At 39.5% G+C, this 21,392-nt stretch overlaps 1 protein-coding gene across 1 annotated transcript; it reads left to right on the top strand.

Moving 5' to 3' along the window:
- Positions 1-4,286: 4,286 nt before the first annotated feature.
- LOC124377965 (GDP-L-fucose synthase-like) lies at positions 4,287-12,671 on the top strand. Its single transcript, XM_046837386.1, has 10 exons — positions 4,287-4,376; positions 7,492-7,640; positions 8,850-8,964; positions 9,367-9,495; positions 9,647-9,720; positions 9,897-10,030; positions 10,684-10,815; positions 11,036-11,115; positions 11,198-11,297; positions 12,038-12,671. The coding sequence occupies exons 2-10, from the start codon at positions 7,492-7,494 to the stop codon at positions 12,091-12,093; spliced, it is 969 nt and encodes a 322-aa protein (XP_046693342.1). The 5' UTR covers positions 4,287-4,376; the 3' UTR covers positions 12,094-12,671.
- The last annotated feature ends 8,721 nt before the right edge of the window (positions 12,672-21,392 follow it).

The following is a 21,392-nucleotide window of genomic DNA, read 5'->3' as shown; positions in this document are numbered from 1 at the left end:
ATTTTAAGAAGAAGGAGGATCATAGGGTGACGATAAGAGTGGAGGAAGGTGCACACAGGTGGACTATGTGCTATGCAGGAGATGCAACCTGAAGGAGATTGAGACTGTAAGGTGTTGGCGGGGACAGTGTAGCTAGACAGCATCGGATGGTGGTCTGTAGGATGGTTTTGGAGGCAAAGAAGAAGAGGAGGAAAGTAAGGATTGAAAGAGGAATAAGATGGTGGAAACTGAAGGAGGAAGAGTGTAGTGTGAGGTTCAGGGAAGAGGTCAGACAGGGGCTTGGTGGTGGTGAAGAGGTGCGGATGATTGGGCAACTACTGCAGGAGTGATGAGGGAGGCAGCTAGAAAAGTACTTGGTGTGACATCTGGAAATAGAAAGCAAGACAAGGAGACGTGGTGGTGGAATGAGGAAGTGCAGGAGAGCATTAGGGGAAAGAGGTTGGCAAAACAGAAGTGGGATCGACAGAGTGATGAGAAAAGTAGGCAGGAGTACAAGGAGATGCGGCAGCAGGTAAAAGGGATGTGGCGAAAGCCAAGGAAAAGGCATATGAGGAGCTGTATAAGAGGTTGGACACTAAGGAAGGAGAAAAGGATTTATACCGATTGGCCAGGCAGAGGGACCGAGCTGGGAAGGATGTACTGCAAGTTAGAGCAATAAAGGATGGAGGAAATGTGTTGACTAGTGAGGAGAGTGTGTTGAGAAGGTGGAGGAGTATTTTGAGCAGCTGATGAATGAGGAAAATCACAGAGAGAGAAGGTTGGAGGATGTGGAGTTGGTGAAGCAGGATGTAGATAGGATTAGTAAGGAGGAAGTGAGAGCAGCGATTAAGAGGATGAAGAATGGAAAGTCGGTTGGACCAGATGACATACCGGTAGAAGCGTGGAGATGTTTAGGAGAGATGGCAGTGGAGTTTTTAACCAGATTGTTTAACAGGATTCTGGAAGAGGAGAGAATGCCTGAGGAATGGAGTAGTGTGCTGGTACCGATCTTTAAGCATAAGGGAGATGTGCAGACCTGCAGTAACTACAGGGGAATTAAGTTGATCAGTCACACCATGAAGTTATGGGAAAGAGTAGTGGAAGCCAGGCTGAGAGAAGAGGTGACCATCTGTGAGCAACAGTATGGTTTCATGCCGAGGAAGAGCACCACAGATGCCTTATTTGCTTTGAGGATGTTGATGGAGAAGTATAGAGAAGGACAGAAGGAATTGCATTGTGTATTTGTGGATTTAGAAAGCGTCGACAGAGTGCCAAGAGAGGAGTTGTGGTATTGTATGAGAAAGTCAGGTGTGTCAGAGAAGTATGTAAAGGGTGGTGCAGGACATGTATGAGGACAGTGTCACGGCAGTTAAGTGTGCAGTAGGTACGACAGACTGGTTTAGGGTGAAGGTTGGACTGCATCAAGGATCAGCCCTGAGCCCTTTCCTGTTTGCAGTGGTGATGGACAGGTTGACGGACGAGGTCAGACAGGAGTCTCCTGGACTATGATGTTTGCAGATGATATTGTGATTTGTGGTGAGAGTAGAGCAGGTTGAGAAGAGCCTGGAGAGGTGGAGATATGCGCTGGAGAGAAGGGGAATGAAAGTCAGTAGGAATAAGACAGAGTACATGTGTGTGAATGAGAGGGAGGGCAGTGGGTGATGCGGTTGCAGGGAGAAGAGGTGGAGAAGGTGGAGGAGTTCAGGTACCTGGGGTCAACAGTGCAAAGTAATGGAGAGTGTGTTAGAGAAGTAAAGAAAAGAGTGCAGGCAGGGTGGAGTGGGTGGAGAAGAGTGACAGGAGTGATTTGTGATAGTAGGGTATCTGCAAGAATGAAAGGGAAAGTTTATAGGTCTGTGGTGAGACCTGCGATGTTGTATGGATTAGAGACAGTGGCATTGAGTAAAAGACAGGAGGTGGAGCTGGAGGTAGCAGAGCTGAAGATGTTAAGGTTTTCGTTGGGAGTGACGAGGATGGACAAGATTAGAAATGAGTTTATTAGAGGGACAGCACATGTAGGATGTTTTGGTGACAAGGTGAGGGAGGCGAGATTGAGATGGTTTGGACATGTGCAGAGAAGGGACATGAATTATATTGGTAGAAGAATGCTGAAGATGGAGCCACCAGGAAGGAGGAAAAGAGGAAGGCCAAGGAGGAGGTTCATGGATGTGGTGAGGGAAGACATGCAGGTAGTTGGTGTGAAAGAGGCAGATGTAGAGGACAGGGTGGTATGGAGACGGATGATTTGCTGTGGCGACCCCTAATGGGAGCAGCCGAAAGAAGAAGAAGAAGAAGTAACACAATGTAAACACAATTATCCTCACACCACATGGTTTGGCATCATCCCATAGCAAACATTTGACACGTGCATTTCCGTTCAATACATTGTCTTGGATACATTAGTTTTCTCCTTTTTACCCCCTTATATCTGCTGGTTATTGTTCTGGCACAGCAAATACATTTCAATAGCCTGATCCTATATAGGAAACGCTTTTTAAAACAAACAAAAAAAAATAGGGGGAATGTCTGGTGCTTAAGGTCCTTAAGAAACACCCTGAGGCTAAAGGCTGATCACCTGTGGTTAAACATGTCTGCTTTGTGTTCTGTACTTTCCATATGTTGCATGAATGTACCTATACCTCTAGCTACAATGAAGGCATTTACACAGATACCTATTGTTTATTAAAATAAATTTGTGAAAACTTCAGACTTTCTTAAAACAGAAATAAAACTGGTAAACTTATATTCAACAAATTGTTTTAAAAATTATGTATAAACATTTTTTTTTTTTTTTCCTACAGAGTAAAACCAAATACATTATTGGCACTTAATTAGAATCAGCAATTTAACATTTCACTTTTTCTTTTTAATAAATTAAGATGTTTCATATAAATTTGAATGCCTTGAACAGCTAATGATGTAGAGCCAGTGAAATAGCTGTTGGAACTGGAAGGACTGGCTGGGGGCTTTTGAACTTTTGGATTTGTTGATAGCATGCTTGGGGCAACAGAAACGGGTTTAGGCATATCCAATTGGCTCAGTGTTTAGGAACTTTTATATTAAACTTTTAGATTAAATGAACTCAAACTAAAAGCCCTTGTTGGAAAACAGGTTCAGCAAACAGATGCATATTCGCAAGAGGATCTTTGTAAAAAAAAAAAGGGAAACGGATGCTATCTTCATTGTAACACAACACAGGGATCGATCGGTGGATTCCCAACTCAGCATAGGCCACGCCAACATAGCTGGAACATACCATATACCAGTGAGGCATTCATGACAATGTGCTTACACCTAAGTGGCACTTACTCCTATGAGCGGTACTAAAAACCTTGAGGTGGGCAGGACTCATTACAAACCCAAAGTAGTGTACAGTTGGAAGGGTGGAAGTACGATATCTGGGCTTCCACTTAGGTCATGGGCAGGTGTGTCCACAAAACTAAAAAGCAGCAATTGCAGCCTGCCCTAGACCAAAAAAAAAGGAGTTGAGACCATTTCTGGAGCTGGCTTGCTATTATCAAAGTCTTGTACCTAAATATGCCACCAGCCCACTGACTGATCTCAGTAAAAAGGGAGCACCATAACCAGTCCAGGGAGGAGGGGACCGTGTTGTCCAAGGTGCTGGAGGGGGAGGAGGGCCCGATGTTGAACATCACCTATACGCTCTCGGTGCAGGAGGTCAATACAGCAATATCAAGAGTTTCTCGCAATCAAACAGGCATTCCTCACCCTCTGATACTGTCATATGCGTTGGGCCTTTACTTTCTGTTCAGACCACACCCCCAATTTAGTTGCTCTATTGCATGAAAGAGATCAATCTGTGGTATCTGGCACTTCAGCTGTTTAAGTTCGAGGTGATTTACAGCCCTGGAGCAGAAAGAGCTGTTGAACTGGAAGGACAGGCTGGGGTGGGGGGTGGGTAGGTGGTTTCACAAAAAGTAAAAAAAAAAAAAAAAAAGGATTTCCCTTTAAATATTTTTAAAATACTCAAATATCCTGTTTGATAACTAACTAACTAACCAACTAACTAACCATCTAAATAAATAAATAATATATAATAATAATAATAATAATAATAATAATAATAATAATGATAAAATAAATTGAGGAAAAATAAACTTATGCAATAGTTAAGCAAACAAAATATGTTAATGTTCATTTGGGTCATGTTTCAATTTGAATTATTTCAATAGACATCAATATTATTGGTCTGTAAAATGTGTGGGTTGTATTGGATTCCAGAGGGAAAGAAAAGACAGGCTCATTCTTGGTGTCATGAAGGTAACTTTGGTGGCCAGGGCATGTCATTCATTATCCAAATCACAGGATAGGAGCACACACCTGATACACCTGGAGATTTTTTTTCCTATCTAGTCTTAGATCAACAACAACAAAAGGTAACACCATTATTCCTCTACTCATTAATTGCTGATATTAAGTGAATGTATTTTTCTTTTCTTTTCATTTTTTTATCATGTATGGGTTTAGACAGACATTTTTGTTTGTTTTACATATGACATTATACCTCTGTCCAGTGAAATCATAAAAAGAATATTTGGTCATAATATAGGATGAGACATTTTTTCCAGTATGATATACATGACAAGATTTAGAAATAAAAACAGTGTGAGTTTTTGTCTTGGAATTTCCACTGACCCGACTTCTGCTGGTCTTCTCCTGTAACGCAGTCTTCTGTCCTTCTTTTCACTTGATTCAACTCTAAAATTTAAATGAAAAAATTTCCTGGCCAAATGAAATATCTTTAAAAAATGGTTTTCACTTTCTGATTAAAAAGATTTTTATCTTTTATTTTTTTAATAACCAGTCACAGGTTTTCTTCCTGCTTTTATTAGACAACTATTAAAAGTTTAATAAACTAAATACGAATTAATGCTAAATAATTAGCCTCTCCGTCCAATCAAAGTTAATATATGAAATTGATTAAATTCTATGAAATGAAAAGTAAATAAATCAAAAGTAAGTTTTTGTGTGTTTTCGTTCCAATGTAAATTTTTTTATTCAAATGAAACGAACACATAGTCAAGAAACATGATGCCTTGCTTTCGAGTTTTTAATTATTTCCAATTATTCTGTCTAATGAGTGTTTGTCAGCTCCTTAAAACTGTTGAAGTTTATACAAATAACACCGAAACCTTATAGATTGCGTACACACCTCCGCTCGCTTTATTGTTGCATGCACATAAATGAGAAAAAAAACCAGCTAGATAACATGCGAAATGGTCCCAAATGCTTTCAATCAATAATAACTGCTACTCCCGAACAGCTCCTTGATGGAAAAAGAGAAAAAATAAACAGACAAAAAAATGTCCACTGAACTCTGACAGGGGTCTGCAGCCAGTGGGAAAACCAGCCCCTCAATGGATAATAGAAACAATAAAAACAGGCTAAACCACTAGCTACTCATCAACAGCTCCTTGAATACACAAACAGTAGCATTCACTCAAAAATGCTATTTACATCATTTGACAGATGCCTATGCTCCCCAGGCAACATACAATTATCCTTATTCTATATCTGAGCAGTTCAAGGTATGTGATTTGTGTGGAGGGTTGGCATTAGGGAGGTGGTAGCTCAGTGGTTAAGGCATTGGGCTTTGGGCTTTGGATTGGGCTTTGGGCTTTGGATCAGAAGATCACAGGTTCAAATCCCACCACCACCAAGCTGCCACTGCTGGGCCCTTGAGCAAAAACCCTCCCCTGCTCAGTTGTAAGTCGCTCTGGATAAGGGCGTCTGCCAAATGCCGCAAATGTAAATGTAATGTAAATGCATTAGAACAAAAGCTTGATATTTTCACCCATCTACATACGTCTACAAATGAAAAGAAGTTACTAGTATTTTCAGTAATGCATTCACACCTAAACAATTTGAGTAGATTTGTTTTTTCAAAATAGATATTAAATACAGCCTTACGCGTTAAAGACATTTCTAAAGCTTTGGGACTGTGTGAAAAAGCGTTTGCCCCTAAACCTAATAATTGGTATAGTGTGACAAACATGCAACAAAAATAAGAAATCAGCAAACACTTTTTCACACCACCGTATTAGTGAACACGCTTCTCTTCAACTTCACTGTGGTGTCTAATTTGACAAGAGTTATAATCATTAATAAAATCTCAATCATTAAGACCTTCAGTGAAAAGTGATTTGTGGTTTTATGTGGTATGCAAATGCCGATTCGTGCAAAAAAGCACTCCCATGTCTAAGATCTAGGTGAGAAGTTTAGCATCTCACAGATTCTGGTGATAAACTCTTAAGAAAGACACCAGTAAATGTAAACAAATATGCATACTGGACCGGACTTGTCATGTGTCCCTCTAACTGGTTTACATTATTCATTAAATTTAATAAATTATTAAATGTATTTTTTATTTGCCTTTTTACATAAACATTACTATACGTGCTGCACATCCACAACAAGATTGTTTAGTTCATTTAATTATCTTTCCATGAAAAAAGTTCCTATTCTCTGTCCTTACCCCTCCCTATGCTTTGTCAGTATTAAAGTAAAAAAAATAATAATAATAATTATTAAATAATTATTAATTAAATATTAAATAATAATAAATTTAATATATATATTTTAAATAATATATAAAAACATATTTTTTAAAGAATAATTAAAAAGTTAGCATGCTATGTCAAATAGAAAGCAGAAAATGACATTTATCCCTTTGTATTTCCACATGTATTTAGTTTTTAATTTACGGCATTCTGCAGGTGACCTTATCTAGAGCAATATACAGAAGTGCTTTGAAGTCTACATCTATGAATAAATCAACACTGGTTATTTATGTTGGAGACTTAGGATACAATCAGACTCGCAAAACTCTGTTGGGAAGAATTCTAGCACACTTAAAAAATGTTAATAAATAAATAAAAAAACAGGGAAAATAAGTGCAAGTGTTTTAGGAAGAGTTAAGTCTTCAACCTTTGATTGAAGATAGCCAGTGACTCAGCTGTTCAGACATCCAGAACTGAAGAGTGTCGTTATATACCTACCTTGTACTCTGATAATGGGACCAGTCGAGCATTGAATATGATAGTTGATATTCCATAGTAAGCCCAACATTGTGAGCAGTGGCGATCAGAGTATTGTGTGGAGATATCGTAAGATCCTGACCAGGAGATGAATCACCTGGGATGACCCAGCAGTTTGCAGTTTTGCTAGGATTAAGTTTAAGCTAATAACGTGTCATCAATGATGATATGTCCACCAGAAATGCTGAGATCTGAGCAGAAGCTGTGGTATCTGAGGGAGGGAAGGAGGGGATATTTACATGTGTCTGCCTCTGATTGATGCTTAAGATTTCTTTCATGAACAAACATCTTCACTGTACCAATGATTAAACACCTGGACGTTTATATTTATACTTACTATATATTTATCTGAAATATTTAATGAATATCCACATTTCTCATTCCTGTCAAAAGAGTAAATCATTACTGTTGCTAGAATTATAAAGAATTTAATGGCTCCTTCTCTGTTTAGCAGATGGAGGGTGAGAAGAAGCCGATGCGGGTGCTGGTGACGGGTGGCAGCGGCCTGGTGGGAAAAGCCATTGAGCGTGTGGTGAAGCAAAAAGGAGAAGCAAGAGAAGGGGAAGAATGGATCTTTATTGGTTCAAAAGATGCCGACTTGACGTGAGTTCAAGCCCTTAACACGAACACAATCTTATGATCATTTTAATGGAATCAAGTGTCTGTGGAATTTTTAGACCGAGTACATTTGTATAAACCTTGCAGATGAAATACTGTTATACAATCCCCAATTCCACGAAAATTGGGATGCTGTGGAAAATGGTAATAAAATCAATGCGACGCTTTGCAAATCTTATCAACACATTTACCCACAGTAGACACAGAAATCTAAGGAAATGTACCAAGGATAAATAATAAGGTCATTTAGAATTCGGTTGCTGCAACATATCTTTAAAAAGTTGGGATAGAAGCACCAAAAGGCTGTCAAAGTGAGCGTCACTAAAAAAAGAAACAGTTATTTTGCAACTAAATATTTCATCAGGCAACAGGTTAAAAATTTGATTGGGTATAAAAAGAAGATCTTAAAAAAAGCAGAATCTGAAGTAAAGATGGACAAACTGAAATGTAAAACTCTTTTTTGAAACCATAGATGCCATGTTCTGCAGACTAAGGAGGAGAGGGACAATCTTGCTTGTTATCAGCATAGGATAGGTGTGAATTAGTGCCAGCTTGCATGTCTGGAAAGCCACGTAATTGCTGAAATGTATATACAAATTTTAGAGCTTCTATCCAGACAATATCCTATTTGGGGAATGCCTTGTATAATTCAGCAAGCTAAACAAAGCATTTATTACAACAGCATGACAGTTGAGCAGCCAGAATCCTGTATCAGACACATATGGGTCAACATTCTTATCCCCAAAGTTCCAGCAACTGGTCTCCTCAGTTTTCAGTTGTATATAGATTATTGTTTAAAGAAAAGATGATGCTACACAGTGGTAAACATGGCCCTGTCCCAACTTTCCTGAGACTTTTACTATCAAATTGAAGATTATTTTATTTTCTTAGTTTCAACATTTGATATGTTTTCTATGTTCGACTGTGAATAAAACATGGGTTTATTAATTTCAAAGCATTGCATTCTGTTTTTTTTACCCCATGACCCTCATGAAAAAAATCGAAGGCGCATTCAGCAACACTGCAGTGTGAATTTATTTGATTTGCTGCATTCTGCAAACTAAAGGTTTCCCTTTGTTGCATGATAAGATTGATGGATTAAAGTTTTCTTTTTTTATTAACGTTTGGATGACGTGGACATGTGGTGTAAAGAGAAATAAACAAGGAATTAAAAATTGCACTTTTTCCCTTAAGAAACAAGGCTGAGACGAGGGCCACTTTTGAGAAGTACCAGCCCACACATGTTATTCACCTGGCAGCAATGGTGGGAGGACTCTTCATGCACTTGAGACGGAACCTAGAATTCTGGGTAAAAATCTCTTTCACACACACAATGTGTATTAATTACAATACCAATTTTAAAAAGTTGGGACACTGTGCTAAATTTATGTTTAAATCAAAGGGAAAAAGGTCATTTTGAAATGAATGGCAACAACAGGTCTCAGAAAAGTTGGAACAGTTTCCCAATGTGTAGATATTCTCTTTTTTTTTTTTTTTGCAACAACAGTCCATAACAGTCTAGCAGTTTTTTGTTTCATGAGGATTCAGAATCTTTTGATATTATGTACTGTAATTTATGAGATATTTAAAGTCTTTGCAATTTTATATTCAGGAATATCTTCTGACAGATTCTGCCTTTCTAAGATCCTCTTTGCATCATGTTACTCCTATAGCAGTTACAATTTTGCTGTTTTTATTTATATTATGTTAGCGGAAGAATCAGGCCATCAACGATAATGTTCTCCAAACAGCTCACGAGTGTGATGTGGTAAAAGTCGTCTCGTGTTTGTCTACATGCATTTTTCCGGATAAAACCACCTACCCCATTGATGAGACTATGGTATGTACACACCCAGACACTCCTATACATTCGAGCAGAAGAATAAAGAGGCACGTTCCTGAGTCTTTATGTCTACAGCATTAAGTCTAAAGTCTCTAAACCCGACTTTGAATGAAAGGTGTAAACTGCCACACAATAATCTTGCTTATAGATCCACAACGGTCCTCCTCATGAGTCGAACTCGGGTTACGCCTATGCCAAGAGGATGGTTGACGTATACAACAGGTTTGTCACATCATACAGTCTTGAAAAAATGAGAAGATCTCTGATTAATTAACATTTACGGAAACAGTCTCCAGTTTCAGCCCTTTGTTGCAGTCAGAAGAAAATGTTTAGAAATATGTTTGTAGTTAATATTCAATGTTTGAGTTATATTTTGTGTGTGTGTGGGGGCCATATAGGGCCTGTTTTCAGCAGTACGGACGGCGATACACATCCGTCATTCCAACAAACATTTTCGGCCCGAATGACAACTTCAACATCGAGGACGGTCACGTCTTACCTGCACTCATCCACAAAACCTACAAGGCGAAGAGTAAGAAGCAGTGACGCAATTTGTTATAATATTTTTATAAATTCATTGTTCCATTTAAAATGTCAGGTTAAGAGACCCCTACCAAATGAGCAACATGCAGCATTGTCATTACGTGGACTGTAAACCAATGACGCATGATCTGTATCCAGCTTAGCAGCTGTGATGTTGAAATCTCTGTAGAATGTAGAATACCTGGTCTCTCGGGTTGTTCTTTATAACAACATTTAAAGGTCTTTGTGTCCTCACTGTTGTGAGAATATTGGGTCAACATCAAAAAAAATATAACACTTTGGAAGCAGTAGAAAAAATTCTGAAAAAAAGGTCATAATAAGAGCATATTGGTGAAGGCCAAAATAGTGTAAAAGCTGACGACAAATAAAAAGCAGTAGAAACAGAACATGGTGGAGTCCTCAGTAAAAAACAGTGCAAGACCAGAAATCTTTCAGGGTGTGAGAGATTGTGAAAGTAGAGACGCAGCATGGACTGTAATCAAGCCAACTTCCTGCAGGTACCAAAGCAGTTGGTGTGTTATGTGTAAAATAATGGGCCCTTCATCTGTGCATGGTGTTTATCCTTTGTAAAATTGGGCAGGTGGCCCGGACCTGGCTGATTCAAGGATGCCGGATAATGCTGTATATTTGTGTATGTTGTAGGAGATGGAACAGCTCTGGAGGTCTGGGGATCGGGTCGAGGACTACGTCAGTTCATCTACTCTGAAGATTTGGCTCGTCTGTGTGTGTGGGCTCTTAGAGAATATGATGAAATTGAGCCCATCATTCTCACAGGTACTTGTGTGTACTCAGGTACACATAATGGAAATTGTGGCACTTCATTTTAAAAGACAACAATTTTTGCTTACCCCTGTTTGCCTACTATTTGTTAATTACTTTGATTAAAATAGTGAGCTTTAGTATTGTTTGCTTAATCTTCTCTCTCTTACACACACACACATACACACACACACACTCTACTACACACTACACACATTTTTCTGTTTGTTCACAGTTGGAGAAGAAGATGAGATGTCCATTAAAGACGTAGTCGATGCGATTGTGGAAGCTTTTGGCTTCACAGGACCTGTGATTGTATCCTTTTCTTCACTTAACCAACTGTGTATGTGTGTGTGTGTGTGTGTGTGTGTGTTTGGCCTTTAACTGATTTGTTCAGTATGATACTAGCAAATCCGATGGCCAGTTGAAGAAAACAGCAGACAACTCCAAACTGAGACGCTACCTTCCTAATTTTACTTTCACTCCATTCCATACAGGTACAACACACACACACACACACACACACACACACACACACAAAATATACCATACATTTAAATAGATGCAAAGTAAGGCAACTGCCCAACCAGATTCATTTAGATATTTGGCAGCAGTCATTTTAAAGGACAGGGACAATGGTGGTCTTCTTGAAGCATATTGAAATTACAGCCAGTCATTTTTCCTAGTAAAGCTAGGGAAAAAGCTGAAAAACCTCGAATGGAAGAACATAGCCATAGATGCTACAGGACCTGATGTTTTGCATGTTAGTTGACGCTCCTGAAAGACTCCCTTTTGTCTCAAACCATTCCATATACAGGTCCTTGAAATCTAGATACAACCTTCTCTGTAGCCTCTCAATGCAGTCCCTTGAGCTGTAGGTTTGTGTATTCAAATTCTCTGTCTACTGCATAATGAGTCTCCTTTTATAGATTTTCAAAAAGAGCAGATTTTACCTACTTTTTTTTGCATGCAGGCAGAAGACAAAGGGAAGACAAACACATTAGGACGAACATACACATGAAAACGCACACACAAAAAGACAAACCCAAATAACACAGTAGAACAAACACATGTAAATACATACACCCACAGACGCGCACATGCACACACAGGCCCTAAAACACACACAAGCCCTAAAACACACACACACACACACACACACACACACACACACACACATGCCCTCAAAAGAAATGTTAATTTTGGACTTACTTGTGCTCTTTCCTTTTTTTCTCAGCTGTAAAGGAGACGTGTGATTGGTTATCTGCTAATTACGACATCGCTCGCAAATAACCGTCCCACTTAAACCTGCTAAGTGACACGTTTTCTTTGCCAATTTGTCAGTAATGTAATGTGATGTGAACCTAGCTGTGGACAATATTCTGTCACAGTTTCCGTATATGATCTCAGGATGTCAGTTTACAAATTAATTTCAAATCAAACGGTTGTGTAAATCAAATGTACCTTTTATTTGCAGTCTGCATGTTTTCACTCATGCCACACTTGTAAAGATCATTATGATGCCTGTAGAATGGAACGCAGTCAGTCAATGACAACTGTGGTAATTATGTGATTACCAGATTCTTTTATAGACCCGATCTTTTAACTATGTGCCTCAACCTTTCATTCATCTTAATTAAAGTGATTTGTACTTTGTAAAATTGCTGGAGGCGTGAATATGGGAAAAGATGGCTGCTAATGTATGTGTGCATTCTAGATGTTGTAAATGATAACATAGCTAACTTATGATTATGTATAAGGCACAAAAATGGACTGGGCAGATCAAAAAACAGGAGGTGAAAGTTTTAAGCTTTGTGTTTTTTTCTGGTTGTTATTTGTTACACTGTGTGACAAGGTTCTAATAAATTTTTTTCCCAAATTCTGTGACTGAGTGTATGATAATTTGTTAACTGTAATAATTAGAGGAGGCGCTAGATAAATGCAAAACGTCTATTGAAAATGGAAAACAAAAACACAGGCAATCAACCAACAGCAATGCTATGGATTATCCAGAAACACAAACCAGGAAAGAGAACAAGATCAGGGACCAGGTATCGTGACACAGAACAAAAACGGCCAGACAGGCAAGCAAACTGAGCAATACTTCACTCTGAAACAAGTACAAAAACTAATATGGAGCGAGTTTAATGTGAGTAATCAGGAAACACAAGGGAGACGACCAGTGAAAGGACATGGATGGAGACCGTCCCAAGGGTGTTCAAATGGGTTAAGGCAGGGGTGTCAAACTCAGGCCCGCGGGACAAATCTGGCCTACGGTGTAATTATATTTGGCCCGCGAGATCATATCAAATGTGTATTAGAGCTGGCCCGCCAGTGTAAAGCACCGCTGAGAAACTCAGCGTACTCAGTGCCGAGTTTACCCGGCGATTTGCTGACTTTGAAGCCTAGAAATGCAGATTAGAACTGCTCAGTTTGTGGTTGATGTGGAAAGCGCACCAACCAACATCCAAATGGAGCTGATTGAACTCCAGTGTAGAGACACGCTCAAGTCAAAGTACGACTCTGTGTGTGCTGCACAGTTTCCATGTTTCCTCCCCGACACACTGCTCCAACTCCATGCCCAAGCTGCTCAAATGCTCTCTATGTTCGGCAGCACATATCTATGTTTGCGCAAAACTAAACTTTGTTTCCATTTGCAGTAAATTTTTATAATAAATATTGAGTTTGGCCCGCGACTTTGTCCCAGTTTTTTATTTTGGCTCACTGTGAATTAAAATTTGACACACCTGGGTTAAGGTATCAGGCCTCACAAGTTCTTCCAGTTAACTTTTGACATATTGTCATGGAGCTCACTTTGTACCCAGAGGTGATCTCTCATCAGAACAGGTTTGGCCTGTAGCCAGTATTTCCACCAAATGGACCATGTATTGTTATACTATATGCATATTTTGTGTTTTGATCATGTTAGCAGTTTGGGGTAGGCCATTCTATCCCTGAAACAACCATGATGAACCTCCTTTAATCATAATAGTGGGAGCTGATTAGAACATGGAGTGAAATAGGGGCACTGTCCCACACAGGATCAGTTTCACCCAGAAGGAAATTTTAGAAATGAGATTAAAATGAATATCAATATAGAAATTCATATAGAAATAAATGTAATTAGTTTTTTGTTATTAGATCTATCAGAATTTCGGTCTCTTTCATTGGCTTTCCTCCTTTTGTGAAAGAAATGTCCCAATTCTTCTTGAGTCCAGTTTATGACACTGAACATTATCTTCATGCCCCAAAAAAAAGGTAGAGAGAAAAAGAGCAAACTAAACATTATTATAATATTTTTTATGACATAACTATTGAGGAGGCGCATCTGACACAGCAAAGCCTGAACAGAAAGCCTGATGAGAGTAAGGCTGGAAATACATTTACTTATCAGGAGATACTCTTCCTTGACCTGGGTTTAACCAATAATGAAACTAAATATAGCAATTATACACCACTTTCGTTGTCATTTTATCGTATCTTTATGGTCTTCCCGTAACCTTCTGACCTATAAACACCAGAAGAAAACAGATAGTAGAAACTGTGTGAGGAATACTCAGATGATGGACAAGATATATATATATATATATATATATATATATATATATATATATATATATATATATATATATACACACAGTACAGGCCAAAATTTTGGACACACCTTCTCATTCAAAGAGTTTTCTTTATTTTCATGACTATGAAAATTGTAGATTCACACTGAAGGCATCAAAACTATGAATTAACACATGTGGAATTATATACATAACAAAAAAGTGTGAAACAACTGAAAATATGTCATATTGTAGGTTCTTCAAAATAGCCAGCTTTTGCTTAGATTACTGCTTTGCACACTCTTGGCATTCTCTTGATGCCTACTTTGAAGAACCTACAATATGACATTTTTTTGTTGTGTATATAATTCCACATGTGTTAATTCATAGTTTTGATGCCTTCAGTGTGACTCACAATTTTCATAGTCATGAAAATAAAGAAAACTCTTTGAATGAGCAGGTGTGTCCAAACTTTGGTCTGTGCTCTGTATATATATATATATATATATATATATATATATATATATATATATATATATATATATACAGCCAGGATAACCAAGGAGTGGCTCTGTAAGAAGCATATCAAGGTTCTGGCATGGCCTAGCCAGTCTCCAGACCTAAACCCAATAGAGAATCTTTGGAGGGAGCTCAAACTGTGTGTTTCTCAGCGACAGGCCAGAAACCTGACTGATCTAGAGAAGATCTGTGTGGAGGAGTGGGCCAAAATCCCTCCTGCAGTGTGTGCAAACCTGGTGAAAAACTACAGGAAACGTTTGACCTTGGATTTTTTTTTTAGATTATGTCTCTCACAGTGGACATGCACCTACGATGACAATTTCAGACCCCTCCCTGATTTCTAAGTGGGAGAACTTGCAAAATAGCAGGGTGTTCAAATACTTATTTTCCTCACTGTATATTCAGCCATATACAGTATTATGGTTGAAGAAATTTAAATGGTATATGGTAATTAGTTAATCTGTTCATCCAATCAACTTTTTTTTTTTTTTGTTTAATGAAATTAAATATGCATGTGTGTAATACTTTTCATGTGATGGAAGTTCAGTTATTTTAGAATTTGGAATCTATAAAGCCTATTAAATAGTTTGAAAGCATTTTACATGCACTTGAGGTCAAGAGTGGAGTTTTTAAGTTTTTGTTTGTATGCAGCCAGAAGACAAATGGAAGTGTGTACAGCTTTAAAGAAGATGAGGGTGTGTGTGGGAGGGGGAGTATAGCTGTTAGTGTGTGCAGTGTATATTTGCATGTATAGGCAAACGCACACACACACCTGCAAAATATATGTTGATTCTAGACTTTTCTAAAGTATGTAAAAATAAAAACTACAATCCTTTGGGTTGTTTAGAGTAATTTATTGAAAAATAATTGTCACAGGTGGGGTGAGGGGTATAACAAAAAAACACAGAAAAAAAACTTTATTTATTAATCTGCAAGTTGCATCTGCAGTATTGTCAAAATGAGTAATATAAAGAGATGCAATGGCAATAAATTAAATTTTGTCTATTATGGTAGTCATAATATTAAAAAATATAGATGAAAGTCATCTGCAATTAACTAGAACTTTTATATTATATATTTTATACTTTTTATGTTTATAACCTAATATAGACTGCAGTAATGTGCAAAATAGCCCTGCGATAGAGGTTTTTTTTGCTGTTTAGCCTGAAACATGACCATGTGTTTTGTTTTTCGAACAAAGGTGGAACAAAAAGAGAATTGACTGTAGATAAAAAAAAAAAATGAGTGTGCTTGTGTTGGTTAGGCTTAGAAATGAAATGCTGCCCTTTTGTCCCCTCTGTCTGGAATATGATCACACATTGTCTAAAAACATTTAAATAGACCATATGGTACATTAAACACACACATCACGGTTATGCTTAAGAGCGTGTGTTGAGAATGGCTTGTCAGAGCATGTCTAACGCATGGCATTGAAATTCAGGAAACATGCTACCGCATGCAAACACAAGTGGCTCTCCGAGCCTGCCACTGCGAATTTCCTACAGACTCGGAAGTTCAATCACTCTGTGATTTCTTTTGACCCGGATGATAAGATATCTCGCCATGCATCTAATGCTCAAGAATTTTATACAGAACAGCTTTTCCTCCTCCCTTTTTGTTCAGGACCTCCAAATCCGATTTCTCATTCATTCATGATGGAGCAGGTCTACTCTGTGATGCCTGCAGTTGAAGAAACACTTGCACCTTATCTCTTACCATCGGGGGCATCATCATAAAGGCCAGGCCAGGCCAGGCCATACCTTCCGTCTAAGCCATCTGTCCAAGTCAAATCTAGCTTAGTCAGTACAGCATATGTGGCAGAAGGTCAGGTGAGGGAGAGCTGCACACTACAGCAGTACTGCACATCTATTAGGCAGATCTTTTAAAAGAAGATGAGGGTGATTGTTTAATACCAGACACAATAGCAGAGATTTTGCCAGATTGTGGATCTATGACTAATTTCTTCGGCTGTTTTATGGCTTAACCATATGGACTAAAAGGACAAGTTGTTCTGCCAACTGGACCTCATCTAGCTTCTCGCAACCCAGCCCCTCCCATCACCCAGCTTTTTGTGCCCAGTTTCATAATCAACGATTTTAGCCCATCGACTCCAGTACAAGTTGAGAGTTTAAATCGTTAGAATGCCAAAGCCATGTTGGTGTGTTCTTTGGGTGGGAGAGGGATTCCCACCCAAAGATTTAAACAGTGAAATTTCATGGTGGTAATGGGTCCCATAGTGGACTGCACAATGAGCAAGTTTGCAGAAATCACTAAAACATAATTCAGTTACCAGAATTTTTTTCAGACTTATTTTGGGGTTTAATCCCACAAGACATTTTCTTTCTGCCCTACCTTCTGGCCAAAGGTGGATGACCAAGTGAGTGAGGATCCCTATTCTCAATCATAAATGTTTGACTCAACAGAGGCATTGGTAAAACAAGTCCAAAGTCTTTTTTGCTGGACACCAGCCTGTTGCAAGTTCACTGGGTATGCCAAAAACAAGGATATGTGACATATCAAGAACTAAAAAAGCAGTGCCCTGTTTAATATATCTAAGCTCATTTTTAAAAGGAGAATTGAGTCTAATAACTTAAGCATACCTGGGATCTTATGTACATTCCATGACTGAACCACTCCGTTTAGACCAACTTGGCTTTGTTGTCTGGTAAGTTTTCAGAAGCAGCATTCACTCACATTGTCTTCCATGTTAATAATTTCCTGATCCTGCAGTGTATGAGATTCTGGTTTATTAACAGGCAGCTTATCTGATTATTCGCCTCAGGCCAAATAATGGCCACTCAGAATCTGTTAACCACAAAACATTGTTACGTTTTCACGCTTTTTGTTGTGTTTCGGCTGAAAAAAGGACTGGAGGTTTTCTCGACCATCTTTTTCTTGGGATCTATTAGTAGTTGAGTTACAACCATCCTCGAAAGGATTTTAACGCATCTCTTTGCCCAAACTGGACAGCTCAACTTATTTAAGAGAAGAGAGGGCTTACAATCCCCCCCAAAAGATTTGTTTAAGCATAATTATCTTGTATTTTAAGCAACTAATAAATGAGGAAAATGAGAGAGAAAGAATGTTGGATGATGTGGAGATGGTGAAGCAGGAAGTGGATAGGATTAGTAAGAAAAATTGAGAGCAGCAATTTAGAGGACGAAGAGTGGAAAGTCGGTTGGGCCAGATGACATACCGATAGAAGCATGGAGATGTTTAGGAGAGATGGCAGTGGAGCTTTTAACCAGGTTGATCAACAAGATTCTGGAAGGTGAGAAGATGCCTGAGGAATGGAGAAGGAGTGTGCTGGTAGTGATCTTTATGAATATGGGAGATGTGCAGACCTGCAGTAACTACAGGGGAATAAAGTTGATCAGTCACACCACGAAGTTATGGGAAAGAGTAGTGGAAGCCAGGCTGAGAGAAGAGGTGACCATCTGTGAGGAACAGTATGGTTTTATGTCGAGGATGAGCACCACAGATGCATTATTTGCTTTGAGAATGTTGATAGATAGTATAGAAGTTGTGGTATTTGTTTAGGGAGGCAAGTGTGTCAGAGAAGTATGTGAGGGTGGTGCAGTACATGTACGATATATATAAATATATATATATATATATATATATATATATATATATATATATATATATATATATATATATATATATATATATATATCTTCTTCTTCTTCTTCTTCTTCGGCTGCTCCCATTAGGGGTCGCCACAGCGGATCATCGTCTCCATACCACCCTGTCCTCTACATCTGCCTCTTTCACACCAACTACCTGCATGTCTTCCCTCACCACATCCATGAACCTCCTCCTTGGCCTTCCTCTTTTCCTCCTTCCTGGTGGCTCCATCTTCAGCATTCTTCTACCAATATAATTCATGTCCCTTCTCTGCACATGTCCAAACCATCTCAATCTCGCCTCCCTCACCTTGTCACCAAAACATCCTACATGTGCTGTCCCTCTAATAAACTCATTTCTAATCTTGTCCATCCTCGTCACTCCCAACGAAAACCTTAACATCTTCAGCTCTGCTACCTCCAGCTCTGCCTCCTGCCTTTTACTCAATGCCACTGTCTCTAATCCATACAACATTGCAGGTCTCACCACAGTCCTATAAACTTTCCTTTCATTCTTGCAGATACCCTACTATCACAAATCACTCCTGTCACTCTTCTCCACCCACTCCACCCTGCCTGCACTCTTTTCTTTACTTCTCTAACACACTCTCCATTACTTTGCACTGTTGACCCCAGGTACCTGAACTCCTCCACCTTCTCCACCTCTTCTCCCTGCAACCGCATCACTCCACTGCCCTCCCTCTCATTCACACACATGTACTCTGTCTTACTCCTACTGACTTTCATTCCCCTTCTCTCCAGCGCATATCTCCACCTCTCCAGGCTCTTCTCAACCTGCTCTACTCTCACCACAAATCACAATATCATCTGCAAACATCATAGTCCAGGAGACTCCTGTCTGACCTCGTCCGTCAACCTGTCCATCACCACTGCAAACAGGAAAGGGCTCAGGGCCGATCCTTGATGCAGTCCAACCTTCACTCTGAACCAGTCTGTCGTACCTACTGCACACTTCACTGCCGTCACACTGTCCTCATACATGTCCTGCACCACCCTTACATACTTCTCTGACACACCTGACTTCCTCATACAATACCACAACTCCTCTCTTGGCACTCTGTCGTCGCTTTCTCTAAATCCACAAATACACAATGCAATTCCTTCTGTCCTTCTCTATACTTCTCCATCAACATCCTCAAAGCAAATAAGGCATCTGTGGTGCTCTTCCTCGGCATGAAACCATACTGTTGCTCACAGATGGTCACCTCTTCTCTCAGCCTGGCTTCCACTACTCTTTCCCATAACTTCATGGTGTGACTGATCAACTTAATTCCCCTGTAGTTACTGCAGGTCTGCACATCTCCTTATGCTTAAAGATCGGTACCAGCACACTCCTTCTCCATTCCTCAGGCATCCTCTCCCTTCCAGAATCCTGTTAAACAATCTGGTTAAAAACTCCACTGCCATCTCTCCTAAACATCTCCACGCCTCCAACGGTATGTCATCTAGTCCAACCGACTTTCCATTCTTCATCCTCTTAATCGCTGCTCTCACTTCCTCCTTACTAATCCTATCTACATCCTGCTTCACCCACTCCACATCCTCCAACCTTCTCTCTCTGTGATTTTCCTCATTCATCAGCTGCTCAAAATACTCCCTCCACCTTCTCAACACACTCTCCTCACTAGTCTAGGAGAGATGGCAGTGGAGCTTTTAACCAGGTTGATCAACAAGATTCTGGAAGGTGAGAAGATGCCTGAGGAATGGAGAAGGAGTGTGCTGGTAGTGATCTTTATGAATATGGGAGATGTGCAGACCTGCAGTAACTACAGGGGAATAAAGTTGATCAGTCACACCACGAAGTTATGGGAAAGAGTAGTGGAAGCCAGGCTGAGAGAAGAGGTGACCATCTGTGAGGAACAGTATGGTTTTATGTCGAGGATGAGCACCACAGATGCATTATTTGCTTTGAGAATGTTGATAGATAGTATAGAAGTTGTGGTATTTGTTTAGGAGGCAAGTGTGTCAGAGAAGTATGTGAGGGTGGTGCAGTACATGTACGATATATATAAATATATATATATATATATATATATATATATATATATATATATATATATATATATATATATATATATATATATATATCTTCTTCTTCTTCTTCTTCTTTCGGCTGCTCCCATTAGGGGTCGCCACAGCGGATCATCAGTCTCCAAACCACCCTGTCCTCTACATCTGCCTCTTTCACACCAACTACCTGCATGTCTTCCCTCACCACATCCATGAACCTCCTCCTTGGCCTTCCTCTTTTCCTCCTACCTGGTGGCTCCATCTTCAGCATTCTTCTACCAATATAATTCATGTCCCTTCTCTGCACATGTCCAAACCATCTCAATCTCGCCTCCCTCACCTTGTCACCAAAACATCCTACATGTGCTGTCCCTCTAATAAACTCATTTCTAATCTTGTCCAACCTCGTCACTCCCAACGAAAACCTTAACATCTTCAGCTCTGCTACCTCCAGCTCTGCCTCCTGCCTTTTACTCAATGCCACTGTCTCTAATCCATACAACATTGCAGGTCTCACCACAGTCCTATAAACTTTCCTTTCATTCTTGCAGATACCCTACTATCACAAATCACTCCTGTCACTCTTCTCCACCCACTCCACCCTGCCTGCACTCTTTTCTTTACTTCTAACACACTCTCCATTACTTTGCACTGTTGACCCCAGGTACCTGAACTCCTCCACCTTCTCCACCTCTTCTCCTGCAACCGCATCACCCACTGCCCTCCCTCTCATTCACACACATGTACTCTGTCTTACTCCTACTGACTTTCATTCCCCTTCTCTCCAGCGCATATCTCCACCTCTCCAGGCTCTTCTCAACCTGCTCTCTACTCTCACCACAAATCACAATATCATCTGCAA

This window comes from Silurus meridionalis, chromosome 24, assembly GCF_014805685.1.
Source record: "Silurus meridionalis isolate SWU-2019-XX chromosome 24, ASM1480568v1, whole genome shotgun sequence".
Classification (NCBI taxonomy): domain Eukaryota; kingdom Metazoa; phylum Chordata; class Actinopteri; order Siluriformes; family Siluridae; genus Silurus; species Silurus meridionalis.
This window is presented reverse-complemented; position numbering and strand designations above follow the sequence as displayed.

Bases quoted from the DNA above. Each gene is read 5' to 3' on its own strand.
- LOC124377965 (XM_046837386.1), top strand. From the start codon at position 7,492: ATGGAGGGTGAGAAGAAGCCGATGCGGGTGCTGGTGACGGGTGGCAGC. The intron at 9,496-9,646 runs GTATGTACACAC...TCTTGCTTATAG, and splicing joins ACCCCATTGATGAGACTATG to ATCCACAACGGTCCTCCTCA. The intron at 9,721-9,896 runs GTTTGTCACATC...GGGGCCATATAG, and splicing joins ATGGTTGACGTATACAACAG to GGCCTGTTTTCAGCAGTACG.